This window comes from Chelonoidis abingdonii, chromosome 9 (assembly GCF_003597395.2).
Source record: "Chelonoidis abingdonii isolate Lonesome George chromosome 9, CheloAbing_2.0, whole genome shotgun sequence".
NCBI lineage: Eukaryota > Metazoa > Chordata > Testudines > Testudinidae > Chelonoidis > Chelonoidis abingdonii.
This window is the reverse complement of record NC_133777.1, coordinates 59,584,855-59,604,033: the sequence shown is the minus strand read 5'-3', so window position 1 is coordinate 59,604,033 and position 19,179 is coordinate 59,584,855. Positions and strand designations below refer to the sequence as shown.

The 19,179-nt window shown below is 40.0% G+C and overlaps 1 protein-coding gene across 3 annotated transcripts in view; it reads left to right on the top strand.

The window, feature by feature from the left end:
• CGNL1 (cingulin like 1) overlaps positions 1-7,874 on the top strand; it is a 113,126-nt gene extending 105,252 nt beyond the window's left edge. For 2 of the 3 annotated variants that reach the window (XM_032774112.1, XM_032774109.1), the window contains exons 16-19: positions 1,378-1,502; positions 2,103-2,211; positions 3,597-3,760; positions 6,928-7,874. In XM_032774112.1, coding sequence (XP_032630003.1) covers positions 1,378-1,502; positions 2,103-2,211; positions 3,597-3,760; positions 6,928-7,063 — 534 coding nt within the window. In that variant the 3' untranslated portion in view covers positions 7,064-7,874. The remainder of the gene's footprint in view (positions 1-1,377; positions 1,503-2,102; positions 2,212-3,596; positions 3,761-6,927) is intronic. The other variant, XM_032774111.1, reaches the window with a different exon arrangement.
• The last annotated feature ends 11,305 nt before the right edge of the window (positions 7,875-19,179 follow it).

Here is a 19,179-nt window from a genome sequence, read left to right as displayed (position 1 = left end):
CATCTTTCCTAAAGCATAGCTTCCAGAATTGGACACAGTACTCCAGCTGAGGCCTCACTGGTACTGGGTATAGTGGGACACTTACCACACTCCTGTTAGTACACCTAAGAGACAAGGTGGGTGAGGTAATATCTTTTATTGGACCAACTTCTGCTGGTGAAAAAGACAAGCTTTCAAACTCCGTGTAAATGTGAAAGCTTGTTTCTTTCATCAGCAGAAGTTGATCCAATAAAAGGTATTACTTCACCCACTTGAACATCCTGGAACCAATACAGCTACAACAACGTTGCTTCCAAGAACGATATTAGCCAGCTGCATCACATTGTTTACTCATGTTCAACTTATCATCCACTATAACCTCCAGAGCCTTTTCAACAGTATTACCACTTGGCCAGTTGTTCCCCATTTTGTAGTTGTACATTTGATTTTTCCTTCCTAAGTGAACTACTTTGCACTTGTCTTTTCTTGAATTTCATCTTGTTGATTTCTGACAAGTTATCTTGCTTGTTTTTCTTTTCTGTTCAAAACACCAAATTTAATTAGTTTACATTAGGTTCTGCCTGGAGTATTTAATTTAAAAAGTAGTTTTCAGTTTTAAGAAAAAATCACCCAAGCCAGGAACCTTCTTTGTTTTGTGCACCCATAACTTAAACTCCATGTGGGTTACCTGCCCGATCCAATCCCACAAGGAAAAAGCTACAGTGCCTGCGTGATTTACACCTGCGAAGGAATTGCATGGCCAAACCACAGACCTTTTTAAAGTAAGAATGGAAGTATTAAGAATGGAAACATTGTCAGATCCTTGCCCACAACAGTGGCACTGGACACAGCTATAATACTGCTCACACGTATGTGACACCTTTTATTATATATGCAGCAGCCGGCCGTAGAGGTGTTCAGAATTTTAGACAAAACAATTTGTCATGGAGATTAAAGTAATTCCAGTGTGATATAGGAAATATTGACCTATGTACAGAACAGTGAATGGAGGGGGCCACAAGTTAGAAAGCACAGAGCCACTGGCAAACTTTCCAAAGGTTCAGGGGACTTCAAGCCAAGGAATCCATTTCAGGCCTGTTTCTAATTCTTAATCTTGATTAAATCCTCCAAAGCTTAACTCTGAAACACAAAGATGGGTTTGCTAGGGGTTACAAGCCTCCCCACAAAGATTTTACCGGCTGACTCTTGTCCAGAAAAAAAAAAAAAAATCTTTTTGCTTACTCACTGAATGTAAAAGCACCTTAGCCCCTGTGTTTCTCTGTGTGGACTTGTTTTGTATTAAGGCATTGCTTATGTTTGTTAATATGCCGATGGTGATATTTTCAATAAATATATATATATATATAATAATAATAATAATGTATGTTCTAATTCTAGAACAAAGATTTGAAAAGCCGAATCCTTCACCTTGAAGGTTCTTATAGGTCCAGTAAAGAAGGACTTGTTGCTCAGATGGAAGCAAGGATCACTGAGCTAGAGGGACGGCTTGAAAATGAAGAGAGGTAAAACAAGCTAAGTTCAGAGCCTGGAAAGTGTGTGTGCACATAGGTGGGTGGCACTGTGCTAATTTAGTGTGACTTGGAAGTTTGTGTAGTCTCCAGGCCTGTCCTTGCAAAACATTTTCACAAGCACTGTATTTGCATGACATTTTGTTTAAAAGCAAGCATTTAACATGTTCTTTTTAATTGCTACATCAATACAAAATCAATATGGGAATTGTTATACTACCCCTAACACTGGGTTGCCATACTAACTAGAAGCATTAGACATACCTCTTATTTTATCAATAGCTGCCATCAGTTATAGTCACAGAAATGCCAGTTATAATTAAACATTTCTGTTTGCAGATGCATTTCAGCGTTGATTTTTGGTGAGAAGTGCTTCTTACCTTCTGAACTTTCTCAGTACAGCACTGAGAAAATAAGTATATTTTTCCTTAAGTGTTTCATGCTTTGAATAAAATTTCATTATGTTGCACAGAATCAATACATCAAAGCAGATACCACTAGTATTTATTTTGCACTTACAATATCACAAGGACATAGGCTCAGAAGAATTTGAAATTATTCCAGCTGCCATTTCTACATGTCTGTGTTTTTTAGGGATCGGGCTAATCTCCAGCTAAGCAATCGCAGACTTGAACGGAAAGTGAAGGAATTAATGTTGCAAGTAGATGATGAACATCTCTCACTGACTGACCAAAAGGACCAGGTAGACAGAAAGATTTATACATAAACAGTCTGTTACTTCTATAAATATAAATTACCGAGCATTGTAAAGACAAGGATACTAAGGTTTAGAATACAGATAAATGCTTGATGATTATTTTTTGTGAACTGATTTTACAAGATTCTTTTATTCCCAATGCCATTGTGTTCCTCAGCCTAGTAGCAGTAAATGGGGAAATGTGATGTTTTAGGCTTCTCCTAAGACTTTAATAAAATGAAGGCGTTTCATGTACAGATTACTAACAATGCAGTAGTTTTTGTTTATTTTTAAAACTTCATTGAACACCAGAAAGTGTCATCAACCAGATGCAAATGCATACATTAGAAAGCAATATATGTTGTCCCTTACAAAAAAAATCCTCTCTAAAGAAAGAAGCTTTTTAGATTTTTTTAATATAATCAAATTCTGCAATTTGTAGTAGCAATGTGCATTACCATTTCATGTGACTTTTCCTGATTCCTTGCTTACAGCATCATTTGTTTTAGTAAACTGGGTCAAATAGTCTTTATTCCACCTAGTGAACAAGCAGATTACACTTTCCAAAATGTTTGCTGTAGCAACAGTTATTCAGTCTTTACTTTTAAAGTAATTTTTATGTATCTAAATATATATATAAAAAAAATATAAAGTCTGTTAGTGTAGCTTAAACTAGGTATGTAGTTGTACCTATGTCACTCCTAGGATATTAGAGAGACAAGGTGGGTGAGGTAATATCTTTTATTGGACCAAGTTTGAAAGTTTGTGTCTCTCACCAACAGAAGTTGGTCCAATAAAAGATATTACCTCACCCACCTTATCTAGCTCTAACTATGAAACTCCAGTAACTCAGGCACAGTTGTTTTTTTTTCCTTTTTGAACACTGGATGCTACCACTGCATTGGTCTATACAATTATACATCTTCACAGTAGCTAGGAGGTATCTGTTTTGTTCTTTTCAATTTCAAAAACTACATTTACAGGTCTGTCTCATCTTACACTGGGGTTACATTCCGCGGTTAGCGTGTAAAGCGAAAACCACGTATAGTCAAAATTACATTGAGTGTAATGGCAGGCGGAATCTCCCGCACTACAGGAACAGTATTTAAATTGTTATTTTTCTCTTTTTTTGTTTGTTTTGTTTTTGTTTTTGCCAACCGCGTAAAGCTGAATTCGTGCATCTTAAATGCGTGTAAGATGCGACAGACCTGTACCATTACTTGATTGGTCTCAAAGACTAATGCTGACTTTCAACTACTGCCCAGGTACAGTTGTGCAATATCATGACATTGGCAAAGTTGAGACTTCATTCCCCAACTCATAGATGGCAGGGAGAACAGAAATCCTTTATCAAAATATTTCTCTAATCAGCTGCTGTTTCAATATTTCAGCTGAGTTTGCGTTTGAAAGCAATGAAACGTCAGGTTGAAGAAGCCGAAGAAGAAATTGACAGACTGGAAAGTGCCAAAAAGAAACTTCAGAGGGAGTTAGAAGAGCAAATGGACATGAATGATCAATTGCAAGGACAACTTAATGCTGTGAAGAAGGAATTAAGGTGGGATTTCTTATAAAAGAAGCAGATCTCTAGAACAGGCCTTCACACCACGAAATGTACACTGCAGTGCAGTTCTCACAGAATACTTATGAATGTCTTCTAGTAGCATTGAGAATTAGTGCAAAAAGTTAAAGGCCTGTGTACATTTCCTTGTAAGCCATCATTTCCCTGACTTTCTTGCATGCTTAACTTGGCTCATATAGTCTTAGCCTGTGAACAATGCTTTTCTTTGTCAAATTTCATTTTAAATTATATTGTAGGAGCGTAAAACCAGGACATTGTAGTTCCAGATCTTTGTTTATGTATCCATTGCTCAAAACCAGTAATGTACTTATAAAACAAATGGAAAATGCTAATCTCTTACTGCTCTGGTCCATCAGACTGGGACTGCCCATTGGCAGCTTAGGATGTTTGCTGACTCAGATGCAGAGCCAGCGGCAATGCTCCTGCAATACCTTCCTCTGCAAATCTCCCCTTCCCCCTCCACCCCGGTAGGTGCTCCAGTTGTCAGTCCAGTTTACCAGGGTCGCTGAGCTGAGCTGAGCAGAGCTGCTGAGGCAGGGAACAAGTGCCCATTGTCAGAGAACAGAATAACTGTATTTCATTGCAGAGGTAAACTTACTTATGATAATTGAGGGGAATAGTTCATCTGTGTTTAATTGTAAAAGTGGATTTTTATCAGAGCCGTTGCTGGAGGGTGCCTGGGTGCAAAGTTTGGAGTTTCTCATGGCTGTGCTACATTCACTAAAAGGCCCTGAAAAAACATTCTAATCTCAGAGGAGATTTAGAAAAAAATCAGTTTTAGATGTTTCCTCTGCTAAAGTTAGTAAAAAGATAATTACTATATAGGGGAGTGAGTGAGTGTGTGTGCACACACATACATAGCATGTGGGCATATGAATGTGTATGGGACGTGTTATGGTGTATTACAGGGGTCGGCAACCTACAGCACATGTGCCAAAGGTGGCACAGGAGCTGATTTTGTCTGGCACGTGGCTGCCAGCTGGGGTCCCAGCCACCAGCCCCGCTCAGCCCGCTGCTGGCTGAGTGAACGGAACCCCAGGCCAGCAGGAGGCTGAGCGGGGCTGGCAGCTGGGACCCCAGACCAGCAGCAGGCACACCCTCCGGCTCCCCTTCACCACGCTCGGGTTCTGCGGCTCCTGGGAGTGTGAGCCACTGAGTCGCAGGGCCCTGAGCCTGCTGTGAGAGGGGCGGCGGCAGTTCACACTCCTGGGAGCTGCAGAGCCTGAGCGCGGTGAGGGGGGAGCCAGGGGGGGCAAGGGGACCGCCGCCTGCTTGCATCCGCTGCAGGAGCCCCCAGGGGTAGGGGCACTAGGCCGCAGCCTGGGCAGGTGTGCCCCCCGGCTCTCCCCTCACTGCACTTGGGTTCTGCAGATCCTGGAAGTGTGAGCCACCGCTGCCCCTCCCCTCCCACTGCCTCAGCACTCTGGGGGAGACGCTATGCGCGCAGCAGCCCGGCAGTGTGTTTTACCTCCACGTGGAGCTACCGTCTGACTGGCCTGGGCATGGTAAGGGGAGTCCTGGAGGGGGCAGTCAGGGAGCAGGGGGGAGGGTTGGATGGGTCAGGAGTTCGGGGGGGGCTATCAGGGGGCTGGGGTATGGAGAGGGATCAGAGCAGTCAGGGGACAGGGAGCAGGGGGAGAGTTAGATGGGTCGGGAGTTCAGGGGGGGCTGTCAGAGGGTGGGGAGTGGTTGGATGGGGACATGGGAATCCCGGGGGTCTGTCTGGGGGCGGGGGGATAAGGATAAGGATTGGGGCAGTCAGGGGACAGGTAGAGGGTAGGGTCCTAGTGGGGCAGTTGGGGGGGGTCTCAGGAGGGGGCAGTCAGGGGACAAGGAGCAGGGAGGCTTAGGTAGGGGGTGGAGTTCTGAGGGGCAGTTAGGGGCAGGGGTCCCAGGAGGGGGCAGTGTGGGGACAAGGAGCGGGGGGGTTGCGGGTTCTGATGGGGGCAGTCGGGGTGGGATGTGGGAGGGAGTGGATGGGGCCAGAGCTAGGTCAGGGCTCTCCCCTCTTTTTTGATTGTTGAAATAAAGGTAACCCTAGGTGAGGGGCGAGCTGGGGGGGGCACATGGGGGCTGAAGCCAGACTGCAGGAACCACCGTGGGGGGGCACCGAGCCGCAGCCTGGGCAGGAGGGGTGGGATGGGGTGCGGCTGTTCCCCGCTACCGGTGTTGTCGCCTTTGCAGGGCTCCTCCCCCCCGCACCACGCCAGCTCCCTCCATGGCTGGGGCTCGCTGCTGCTGCAAGCAGGACGCTCTGGCTCTCTGGTGCTTCCGGAAGGCTCGTTGGGATTTGCCCCCTCAATGAACCAATGTGCAAGGAGGGTGAGGGGGCACAAGGTGGAAGTTTAGCCTAGGGCGCAAAATATCCTTGCACTGGCCCTGCCCCAGGGGATGCATGCACCCCAGGTTAAGAACCACTGCACTAAACTGATAAGATCTGCATTTTAATTTAATTTTAAATGAAGCTTCTTAAACATTTTAAAAAACTTGTTTACTTTACATACAACATAGTGTATAGACTTATAGAGAGAGACCTTCTAAAAACGTTAAAATGTATTACTGCTATGTGAAACCTTAAATTAGAGTGAATAAATGAAGACTCAGCACACCGCTTCTGAAAGGTCGCTGACCCCTGGTGTATTATAAAGTCTTTATCAACATGAGTTGGGGATGGGTGAAATTCTCAGGAATGGTGTTCAGCCCTCCCACACCCTGTATTCTGTGTAAACTACACATGCTAGTGGAAACATTTCAAAATGGTGGATATTTGAAGCTTTTGAGAGGTTTGGAAATGTCTGAATAAGTGCCAGCTGTGGTAAAATTAGTAGGGAGGTGGGGTGCTCAAACATGCATGATAAATTGTGGAGCTATGTGGTAAATGAATTTATTACATGGGTTTCATTCCACACTTGTATGGAAGATATAGTTATCTAGATAGCAGTTGGGGGTTCTTACATGCTTTTGAAAATCCTTCTCTAAGTAATTTAGGAGAATAAGTCCCTGTGGTTTACTTAAAGTAACATAGGCACTAATCCCAACCAGAAGAAATATAATCAGCGCTACTGTGTTAGTTTTCCAGAGTACATGTTACACATACATCCATATGGTATCACTGTATAGACATGTATATGTTTTTGTTGTAGCAGACGGAAGAAGTCACCAAGTAAAGTATTGACTGATCTTGATGATGACGACGATGATTTCAGTACAGATGGAGAGAGTCTCTATGAAGCACCTTCAGGATGTAAATCCTCAAAAGACAATGATACAAAAAGCTAAAACTGACTCACACCTGTGATTCTGTGAAACTAATTTAGGCTGATCTATTATCAATGACCTGCAGATTCCAATAGTCAAAAGACTAGATAGATTCGAGACCTGAAGGTCTTTACATCTGTATTGTGCCGTTTTCATATTTAGATCTTCTTTGTGTAAAACAGAAAACAGGAAGCAAGATTGCATTGTAAAACATCTAGAAATATGGCATGTACCTGTTACCTTTGAGAAAACATTTATAACTGGGATGATGTTTCACATCAAAAATGTGATTTTGCTAAAATTCTGTTTAAAGTAAGTACACCGAAATGAGAGACATCTGAAAGTCATTGAACATTACTTTATTTTAGGTTGTTGCTAATGAGTTTTTTCCTAGAATTTAGGAAACCAGAGTGCAGATTATTATTTAATGATTGTAAGTAGGGGAAACTGATGTATAGAATGTACATATTTTAAACTAGACTTTTTATTAACTACTCTAGTGCCATTTTGTAAACCTTCAAAAATTTTATAGATCAGTTTCATATGAAAAGTACTTAAATCTATTTTGAACATTATGCATTTTAACTAAAAAAAGAAACACATACATTTTACAAATACATGTATTAAGGGAGCAGATTTGTTGTTTTCAAGGCAAGAAACACAGTTGAATTTTAAATTCAGTATAAATTTTACTATGTCATCTACAAATTAGAGGTCAGATGCTGGCTTCGTGATTAAACCCTAAAATCCTAATCCTGTTTGTTGACTTCAAAGGGACCATTACTTGGGTACAGTTAGCAAGAGGTGGTCCTAGGATTATAGGAATCTTTTGTCTACAAAGCTATCTGCCATTAGTAGGGAATACTGAGAACAAGTTTAGTTATTCCTTGCAGTGTTTTTCCCCAGAGATGGCTCATTGCTGCCAGGTGCAGAGCACTCTGGGCCTTATCAGGAAAACACTTTAAGCACCTGGTTTACTTGAAGCCTGTGAGCATTCCCATTGATTTTGGTAAGATTACTCGTGGGCTTCAAGTTAAGCACATTCTTAAGTGCTTTGATTAACTGGTCCCAGAGTGCTCTGTACCTAGCAGAATGGAGCCCAGGCTTGAGGAAGAGTTAATATTTAGCACATACCCCATAATCTGATTTTATATTTCTACCATGTTCTTTAGTATCTGTTCATAACATTTTGCAGTCTCCAGGAATATATGCAGTGTTTCAGTTTATGGCACGTTGGAGATTATCTTGATCAGTCCTGTTAAGAAATTTTGAAAAACATGCATTGGAAATTGGTGGGTTTTATATGAAACTTTTTACAGTTCATTACTAAATGTATTATCACCTGTATAATTTGTATCATGCCTCCTCCCTGCTTTGCTCTTTTGCAAATTTAGCATCTTTGGAAATCTGTTGCCAAATAATTTCGATGATAAGCCATAGCGAAATCCTATCTGATTAGCAACTTCTTTCAAATGATATTTAAGTAAGCACTTCTCTGCTACATGGACCAGATAACCATTTATTTTGATGTAGTCCTAAAATTATTAGACCCTGGAGATGTTAAAATCTTCCCTTTACTCCTGCAGACTTACCTACAGAAGAAGTTAAACTTGGCAGTTCTGAAAGTGAAGAAACTGTTTATTTTAGGGGTTTTGTTTTTGTTTTTAAATGAGTAAACAGCCATATCACAAGCAAATATCACATCTCTTCCAATGCAGTTACATAGAAACTAAACAATTAAGGCCCCAGTCCTGCCATTCACAATGTGAGGATGCAGCAATCTATCCCTTGTTGTAAATTGCAGGATCAGAGCCCATATCATCATCTTATATATGATTTCAATAGCACCTGACATTCGTAGGAAATAAATTGCTACTATCATCCAGATTACATTATCTCTGACATTTATATATGCTTTCCAGTTAATTAGTTTTCTGGTTTATATAAATTTAATCCCTTTTCAGTGATTTCCTTTGTAGTACTTCAGTAATGTTAAAAAATAATCTGGAAAATCTGCGCTATGCTGTATTGACAATCATCCAGTAATAACCTGTTGTGATTTATTTTTTGTTTTATTTTACATTTTAACATGGATTTAACTGTAAACAGCTGATAATTTTATGTTCTGTTTCAGCACTCTTATTTTAAGGTTCATAAATTACTATTCTTTCAAGCCATTGAAAAAAGATAAATTAACATTGCAGCTACCTCCAGGTACACTAAACTGTAAAAGAAAAATCATTTAAAATAAACTGTATCAGCCAAACTCATTCATTTCTACTTTTTATGTCAAATTGTGGTTGATTTGGTGTTCGAACTGCATACTGCAGAATGCATGCATTTAAAATATATTAAGAAAAAATCGTCCCGGAAATATTAATGTTATAAGCAAGCTTCTATATTTCCTTCCACTTGGAAAGGTAGATTTAATCCAGAACATTTCTGTTTTACAAGAAGTTGGAAAATCTTATAAAAACCTTATAAAAAATAATATAGAAGAAAGAGCAATATTTGTTGTAAACGCTAATAAAGGTATAGATGAAATTAACACTGCCCTTATCCATACAGTTAGGTTTTGTAATAATTGGGCCTACAACTTTATCCTAATTATAATCTGAATTGAAGGAAGTGAGTGAAAGTTCATTAACTGTCACAATAACCTCTAACAATAAATATGGATGGGAAATGGTGCAAAAGGGAGTCAGAGTGAATTAGTCCAAACAAAGAGGCCTACTAATATAATTCAAGGACTGTGTTAAGATCATATCTGGTAAACTAACGAAATGTGTGACCAGAAATTAATGGACCAAAACTGATGTGTCAGAAATTAGGCCTAACTGGTGAACAAAATAATGAGGGGATGAGCAATTCCAACCAGCACTCCCTTTTGGGATCCTAAAAACAAAACAAAACAAAGATTAGAAGCAGCAGAAGAAGCTATTTGGCAATAACCGCTGCAGCAACCTTTGTCATCATGCCTGCCACCCGTACCATCTCCTGGGCCCCCAGGGTCTGCTGTAATGTTGTTGGGCCTTCATCATCTGAATTCCAAAACGTCCTGACAAGACTAGGACCAAAGAGAGGGACCCAGATGACATTGCCACCTCCACCAGCTCTGGCTGAATCCTGAATACCATCTGGAACTTGGGATTTTGTTGGCCCTGCCCCTCCCTGCATGTGTCCTTTTCCTTCCCCACCTTATTTGTTCTCTTTTCTTTTGCCTTCTGTTCAGGAAGAGTCTGGCTTACCTGGCCAAGTCTGTGTATTTTGCCACACCGCTGTAAGCCTATGATCAGAGACAGAGTGATAAAGCAATGCCCTAACCAGCCTGATGCTGGTACAACAGAGTGGCTGATAAGACCATGTGCTCTGCCTTTTTTTTTTTTTTTTTCCAGCAGTGAGGTTGCAAGTGAAAGTCAACGCTAGAGATAGAAGCTGCATTTTCTGTCTTTGCTGTTCTCTTCTTTCCTCTTCTGCATGCGTTTGCCTTGTCTTCTAGGAAATGGCATTGGACTTTAACAGCAGCTTCAGCCCATTTCAACTAACTTATCTTTTCCTCCAAAAGGACAGTTATTACCATCTGTAATACCATCTACAAGACTGTCAGACAAAGAGTTTTTCCTTCTAAAATCTCTCTCCAGCTACAGGGAAAGGGAACCAGGGATGTTAAAATAAAAGCCTTACTTTTCAAATGCTTTAACTATATTTCCTTCTTTTTCTGTATCTTTTAAATAACAGGTTAAAATAGTGTTTAATGGTGTGTTTGCCCTGGTACTAAGCAGCCTGAGGTGTCTGTGTATCAAGCCCTGATCCTTGTTTAACATTGTTATTTAATGTTAACACTGTTGATTCTTTGGGCTCATCTAAATTAATACAACTCTGCTCATCTGGGAAAGATGGTTTTCCTTTAGATTTCTGCAAATATTGTCTGAAGGTGATACAAATCCTTAAATGGCCATGCTGAAGCAACAGAAAAGGGCACTTTCCCTCAGCACTCATAGAGCAGTTCTGATTGAATAGTATCATCCCTTGAGAGCTGTCTGGCACCTGTCTTTGCACCATGTCAATAATTCTTTGGATTTCATTTGGAAATTAAACTTGTTTGTAATATGACCAAGCAACACTTCTGTATTATATCTTGGAAATTATTCTGCTGATATTAGCTGAATATCTATTTAAACTGTCACGTTTTGCACATCATAGATCCTTAGCTAGCAAAAACTAGAATCTTTTCACAGTTTACCAGGGTTGGAAGGTCAGCTCCTCAGTGATTCAATTATTTTAGTTTAGCACAGAAAATATTTTTTAGCTCCAGTCAGGAGCTTCCCATGTTTTAAGACTGAGAACCTCTGATATTCCAACCAAAGCAGCTTTCATAATAAAGAGGTTGATTAAGGATGTCCAAATTGATTAGCAAGCAATTATTTCTCCATCTATCTCATGTAAACCTTGTTCTAGACTCAAATGAAATCCTTTTTCAGATTATGAAAGCTTCCTTGCTTTTTTTCACACTAGTATTTTATGTACCTCTGCACTTCTGAATTTCAGGAGAAACTAGTCTCATGACACTGCTGGCCTAACAACAATTGAGTAATTATGGAAAGCTAAGAAAGCCTGTTCTTGTGAGATATAAGGTATCTGTACACTTCAAGCTGGATGTGCAACTTCCAGCTTGAGGAGACATACCTATGCTAGCTCTGATCAAGTTTGCATGCTAAAAATAGAAGTCTTGTTGCAGTGACACAAGCAGTAGGAGGTGCTAGCCACTCAAGTATGTACCTAGGGTCTCTTATGAGATCGCCCTTGGGGCAGGTGACCCCTTGCACCATGGTGGCTACACTTTTATTTTCGGTGCACTACTTTAATCAAAGCTAGAGCTGGTATGGCTACCTGAGATCGAAATCACACCTCCCAGATTGAAGTGTAGACATCCTTACAGACCCACATGAGCATAAGGGAATTTGGTGGTTACATATACTCTGAATTTTTCAAGCTTTTCCCATCAGCCCTTAGTCCTTCTGCTTTGACCCTGGCATATTTTACAGGATAAACAGGGCCAGATCATTTCCAAGATGAGTCTAGGCATTGGTGATATAGTGGGTGTTGCTCTTTCTGTCTAAAGTATTCATACTTTATGCCTATGCATGGGCTTAGAGAGCACTGAGGTGGTGTTTTTCAAGTGAGATATTCAACTGGGCTTTTGGAAACTTGTAGTCATTTACAGATGGCATGTGACCAGTCATAAGAATTAAACTTCTAACCATGATCATTTAAATTACATTCTGCCTAACTAAACTCATGTTGCAGTTGTTATTGTCTCCTCTCTTTAAACAAATATGTACCTTTTCATATTAAATTTTCTGGCAGCTCACAGATTGTCTAACTGCAAATTCATGGGTCTGAGAATTAGGAGCTCTGGGCTCTGGTCCTGGCTCATTCTCTAACAGGCTGTGACCCTTTGACTATGCAACTTAGTTTCTCTGTGCCTCAATTTCCTTATGTGTAAAATGAGAATAGTAAAACATACATATCATAAAGGGATTGAGATGCTTTAATTCACTGATATTTATGAAGTATGTTAAGATTCTTGAATGAGAAGTACTATACAAGTGCAAAGTGTCTATAAACTAAGATTCTGGGAATGTCACACTGTGTGTCACTCTGAAGCCTAGAACTTCTTGAGTCAGTGTGACACAATGGAAGCAGCTACAAGCATGGTTGAGAAATGTCTTTGTTTAGTCTATCAGCAGGTTCAATCATCACTGGGCTTTGCAATCTAGTACCAGCCAATTCTTAAGTTCTCAGCCTTTTTTACTTTACAAATTACCCCAGTGTAGTATTCAGGTACAGTAAGGCATGTATCTAGGCCATGCCAAGAGTCCTAGAGCACTGTGATATCAGTGATAGCTCAAGCAATCACCAGCTTGACTCCATAGCTAATTTGTATGCAACAATTTCATTGGTTGTATGAGGAAGACTGAATAGATGATGGATGAGTTGGCCCAACTGCCATGCAGGTTGAACAGCACCTCTTTCAGCTAAATGTAAAAAAACAAAACAAAAACAGTCAAAAACATTGTCCCCATATTCTTCAACACTCTGTACGAGACTATAATGCCTGCAAACACAGACCCTGATTTAAGAAGGGATCTCTATTCAGTAAAACCTAAACATTTAAAAGGTCATATTTCTTTTACTGCATGGGTGGAGAAGGAGAAAACTAAAGCTAGAGAGGGGCCTATATCCCATTCCACACCTCCAGTATTTGGGAAACTTCTGGTCCAGATGTGAACTTCGTGGCTCAGACTCCAGTTAAAACTTGCCTTGTGTGCAGGAGGAATTCTCACAGGGCAGCTACATAGACCAGAGATGTCTGAATGAGGTGATAGGTCAGATAAGTGAATTGTTATGTAAAAAAAGATTAAACAAAATGTTAAAAGAGAAGGTGCATGATTTAAATAAAACAGATTTTTCTTTAACTTCATTGATGCATAGGGAGGACTCTAAGCTTTAATTCCCATTATCTGGAATAATTCTGTTAACTAAAATCTACCTTTTAGAATTGTATGGTGAAATCCTGGTCCCTTTGAAATTAGTGGGAAAACTCCCACTGATTTCAATGGACTCAGGATTTCTCCCATCTACTGTATTTAAAAAAAAACAAAACAAAAAACTATTGATAAATATAGAATGGGAGGAAATAAAGATGTTAATGATGTAGAAAGCTTCTCCTGCTGGGACTTGGATGTGAGGACTGACTGACATGGCTTTTTTTAAGGCCTTGGGGTCTCAAAATGAGTGGCCTTTTGAAAATGATGACCTATTTCATTGCAGTAATGCATATTGATTTCTTTTGCCCTTGTTCTACACATCTGATGCACCAAGTTGAAAGATCAATACAAATTGTTGAGAATCAGTGGGCAAATATTTTCCTAGTTTAGCATATGTGCCTTTTTAATATACAGTCTCCATTAAAAAAAATTCTCTGGGTACTGTATCTTGGTTATTGGATTGTATAATTTGCTGGTTAACCTGTGTATTTCTTTAATTTATCTTCATGCTTTTCAAGTCAAACGCTTTCCTCCTTTCTTGATTGAGTTAAATAATTTGTTCTGATGTATAGTTGATTTTGTAACATATTCTAGAAGATGCGTGGAACTCTCATTTGTATAGTGCCAACTGCATGCTTTGCTGAGCGTGCCCAGTTATGCACTAGTTGAGTTTATATGCATTTTAGGATCAAGCAGCATATTTCAGTAATTAAATGTTGATGTATTTAGCCTGCTTGAACTTCAGTGGAGCAGGACATTTCGGTTACTTAATTTTTGCTAACTGTATTCATCAAGTAACATAGCAGCGTGTTCCTATCCTTTCCTGACTGAGCAACATTCTTTAGTGATCATCAAGGTTCATAAAGCATTTAGTTTGTTCACATTTCCATAATGTGCTGATTAAGTTACATATTTAAGCTGTTGCCCTCACCATGTTACTCAGGCCCAGTTTTGCAGCCAGAATTTCAGAATCACGTTTCACAACTTGCTCTAGGGGATTTGGCTATCAGTGAGAAGAAGAAAAAATACAGAATAATTTTTTAATGAAAGGTTTATAGGAAAATTATTGTTTTTCTTAAGGCACTGAGAGCCCATGAGAGAGAAGAGAGAGCAAGAGCGAGGGCTGTAGTAGCCAGCAGAACACTTGCCATTTTGTATATAAACATTGGTATAGACTATCTTCTTTTCATCTCTGAATCTTTGTATCATAAGAGTATTACTACTGGGATAAAATAGTCTACAGCATCCATACTTGTTCCATTCTCCTCCTGTCCAATCCCTGTTCCATGTACCTTCACCTGGCAAGTTTACCAAGTTTTCACTGTACGGGCAGAGTGGTCTGAGTGATTCTATTGTGCAATAGAAAAGACCCACTCTCCCAATGGTAATTGTTAGATGCTACTTCTAGGGAACGTGCATGTCAGATATGCAGAGTTTTATGCTACAGGACTATTGAATTCTGTAACTGTTTCATACTTACTTCATAGCTACATTTGCTATAAGTGCTGATGAATACACACAGATACGTGAATGGATCTGTCCTATATTCAGAGACTACATACAGGTTGTTGAAGTACGAGGACAAACAAGAGCCATACGAGCATGAAATAGTATGTGCATTTTTCAATGGATGCAGAATAATACAAGAAAAAGCTACCATGTCCATCTGTCACTGTGCAACGGTTCAGTTCAAGCAGCCTGAATTTACCTATACTTAGCACTTTTACAACACTTGACTTTTCCAAAGGGCTTTACAAACATTGACTAATTACTCCTTACTATACCTCTTTGAAGTACAGGGATTATCTCCATTGTCCAGATAAGGAAACTAAAACAGAAAGGTGAAATGACTTGTGCAAGTCAGTAGCAGAACTAGGGGTTCTATAGATTGACTGTGCACTGTGTGAAAAAATACTTCCTTTTGTTTGTTTTAAACTTGTTGCCTATTAATTTCATGTGGTGACCCCTAGTCCTTGTGTTATGAGGAGTTCCATACCCCTAATAATTTTTGTTGCCCTTTTCTGAACCTTTTCCAATTCCAATATATCTTTTTTGAGATAGTGCGACCATATCTGCACAGAGTATTCAAGTTGTGGGTGGACCATGGATTTATATAGGGGCAATATGATATTTTCTGTCTTATTATCTATCTCTTTCTTAATGATTCCCAACATTCTGTTTGCTTTTTTGACTGCCGCTGCACACTGAATGGATGTTTTCAGAGAACTATTAACAACAATGCCAAGATCTCTTTCTTGAGTTGTAAAAGCTAATTTAGACTCCATCATTTTATATGTATCGTTGGGATTATGTTTTCCAATGTGGATTACTTTGCATTTATCAACACTGAATTTCATCTGCCATTTTGTTGCCCAGTCACCAGTTTTGAGAGATCCTTTGGTAACTCTTTGCGGTCTGCTTGGACTTAACTATCTTGAGTAGTTTTGTATCATTTGCAAATTTACCAACCTCACTGTTACACTTTCCCAATCATTTATGAATATGTTGAATAGACTGGTCTCAGTTCAAACTCTGGGGGACACCACTATTTACCTCTCTCCATTCTGAAAACTGACCATTTATTCCATCCTTTGTTTCCTATCTTTTTAACCATTACCTATTCCATGAGAGACCTTCCTCTTATCCATGACTGCTTACTTTGCTCAGAGCCTTTGGTGAGGACTTGTCAAAGTGGTCTGAAAATAAGTACCTATATGCATGGATCCCCTTGTCACATGCTTGTTGACCCCTCAGTAATCTTGTAGATTGGTGAATCATGATTTCCCCTTTACAAAAACTATATTCACTCTTCTACAACAAATTACGTTCATCTGTGTGTCTGACAATTTTGTTCTTTACTATATTTCAACCAGTTTTCACGGTACTGAAGTCAGGCTTACGAAGGTAATTGCCGGGATCACCTCTGTAGCCCTTTAAAAAAGATGGGTGTCACATTAGCTATCCTCCAGTCATTTGGTACAGAAATTGATTTAAATGATAGGTTACAAACTACAGTTAGTAGTTCTACGATTTCACATTTGAGTTCTTTCAGAACTCTTGGGTGAATACCATCTGGTCCTGGTGACTGTTTAGTTTATCAGTTTCTTCCAAAATCTCCTCTAATGACACCTCAATCTGGGATAGTTCCTCAGATTTGTCACCTAAAAAGACTGGCTCAGGTTTGGCAATCTCCCTCACATCCTCAGCTGTTAAGACTGATGCAAAGAATTCATTTAGTTTCTCCGCAATGGCCTTATCATCCTTGAGTGCTCCTTTAGCATCTCGATCATCCAGTGGCCCCAGAGGTTGTTTTGCAAGCTTCTTGCTTCTCATGTACTTTAAAAATAAAATTGCTTTTACTTTTTGAGTCTTTGGCTAGCTGTTCTTCAAATTCTTTTTTGGCCTTCCTAATTATATTCTTACACTTCATTTGCCAGAGTTTATGCTCCTTTCTATTTTCCTCCCTAGGATTTAACTTCCACTTTTTAAAGGATGCCTTTTTGTCTCTCACTGCTTCTTTTACTTTGTAGTTTAGCTACGATGGCACTTTTTCGGTTCTCTTACTATGTTTTTTTTATTTGGGGTATACATTTAAGTTGAGCCTCTATTATGGTATCTTTAATTTCTGTTAAAAGGTAATTACAATGCTCTCAGCACTGACCACCCTGAGGTGATAAAGAAAATGTCTTCAGTCAATGCATTTCTTCTGTCTAAGGAAAAGCTGGAGTCTGTTATAATGCACAACTGGCATTACTGAACCACTGCTGGATTTAGCACCTCCTGAGACTTGGTGTACTCTAAGAATGGCACCGCTCTTGGCTATGCACATTCCCTCTAGGATGAAACATGACCTGGGGGCAAGGAAAGAGAAAGGAGAAAATATGGAGGGTAAAGAAGAACATGTGGATGGGGTAGCGGAGCAGTGGCTCTGACCTGGCATGTTTTGTCCCCACGCTACCCCTCAAAGAGCTGGGGAGGGAAAGCCAGAGGAGTCAAGGTCCCCAAGCCCGTTTCCCCTACAGATCTGACAAGTTGGGGTGGGGGAAGGTGCAGGATTGGGTGGGAGGAAAGAGATGACACTGACCTAAGCTTGTAGTCCAGGCTATGTTTGGGCCTGTTTCCTGCATGCTCCTCTAGCAAAAATTCACCTAAGAACACACAGGAAAGTAGCTCCTGCATAGACAAATGTTGCTCGTGCTGCTTTGCCATGTGCTCTTATGTGTAAATTGGTAGTGGGGATGCTGGTTTGCTCTATGTTCCTGTGTGCATTTTGGTTGTTCTGTTCTATATAGGTTCTTATATCACACTCATCGGGGAAAACCTGAACATCTACCAATAGTGAGTATATAAGCAATATTATTACCATTTGTCATGTGTGATTCATAGTCTTTCTCCACAGCATGAAAATTCTGTGTTCAATGTAGTGTTCTGGCAGAGAAGGTTTTTGGTTTTGTTTTTAATTAAAAAAACCCAAAGGGGTGTGTACATATATTGCAGAAGGCAGTTCCAAGAAGTATAGCTTCCACTTAGAACAGAAGGTGGGGAGGTTTGTGATGGATCTTAGTTCTTGTGGGAGTTTGTTCCACAGTCTGGGACCAGACCCTGCAAAGGTTCTGTCACTAGTATTACCCTTGGGTGGACAGTGCCATTGTGCACATGGAGCTGAGATATCAACTACTGTCCTCATCCTACCGCTTTACATGGTCTTCTAGATATTTTGGGCCCCAGCCATTTTTCAATTTGAAGTTGCACTTGACTTGTTGGGGCTGGCTGCCTTTTGGCACCTTTCTGGCATATGAATGTGTAATGTTGATGACCTTGGGACTAGCATGTTTTTAATTTTGTTTTCCCTCACAGTTCTACGCAAGAAGCAGTGCACAGATTGTTTAATAAAAGAAGACGTTCATTTGGGTATCCAGCTCCTATGATTTAAGCATGCAAGTGCAGGTGCTCACAAAATGGTGTCAACAAATATTTGTGTGTTGGCACAGTATCAAATCTGGTTTGAAAGATAGAAGAAAATACAATATGTATATGATATCCAAAGCTCATCAGCTACCATGGTGCTAAGTGTAGTATAAATACCTAGCAGAAAACAGTTACATAGATCTGAGTCATTATAGGTCCATGGATATCTCCGATGTGAAGGAACTATCAACATAGCGTTCCTAGATTTCACTTAATTCTTTTCTTAAACACATGAAAAACAAACAAAGGAAGTTGGACCACAAAGGAACGACAGGGTGGTCCAGTAGTTTAGAGCAAAGCATTGGGAGCCAGAAGAATGCTGGTTTCTAATCCCAGTTAAGCCACTAACTCACTGTCTGATCTCTCTGCCTTTGTCAACATGATTAGAAAACAGAACACAAAATGAAAACCAGATACTGTATCTTGCTGAGGTTTCCTATGTAAACAATTTCATAAAAAATAAGTAAAAGACACGTAAAGAGTGTGATTTTCTGCAAATCTGTCCACTGAGCTTGTGCTACAATCAGTATTTCACTCTGCAGTGCCTCTGTGGTATGTTGCAGTGGTCTCTAAATGGTGGCTGATCTGACACATCACCCCTATGAGAGCCAAATCATT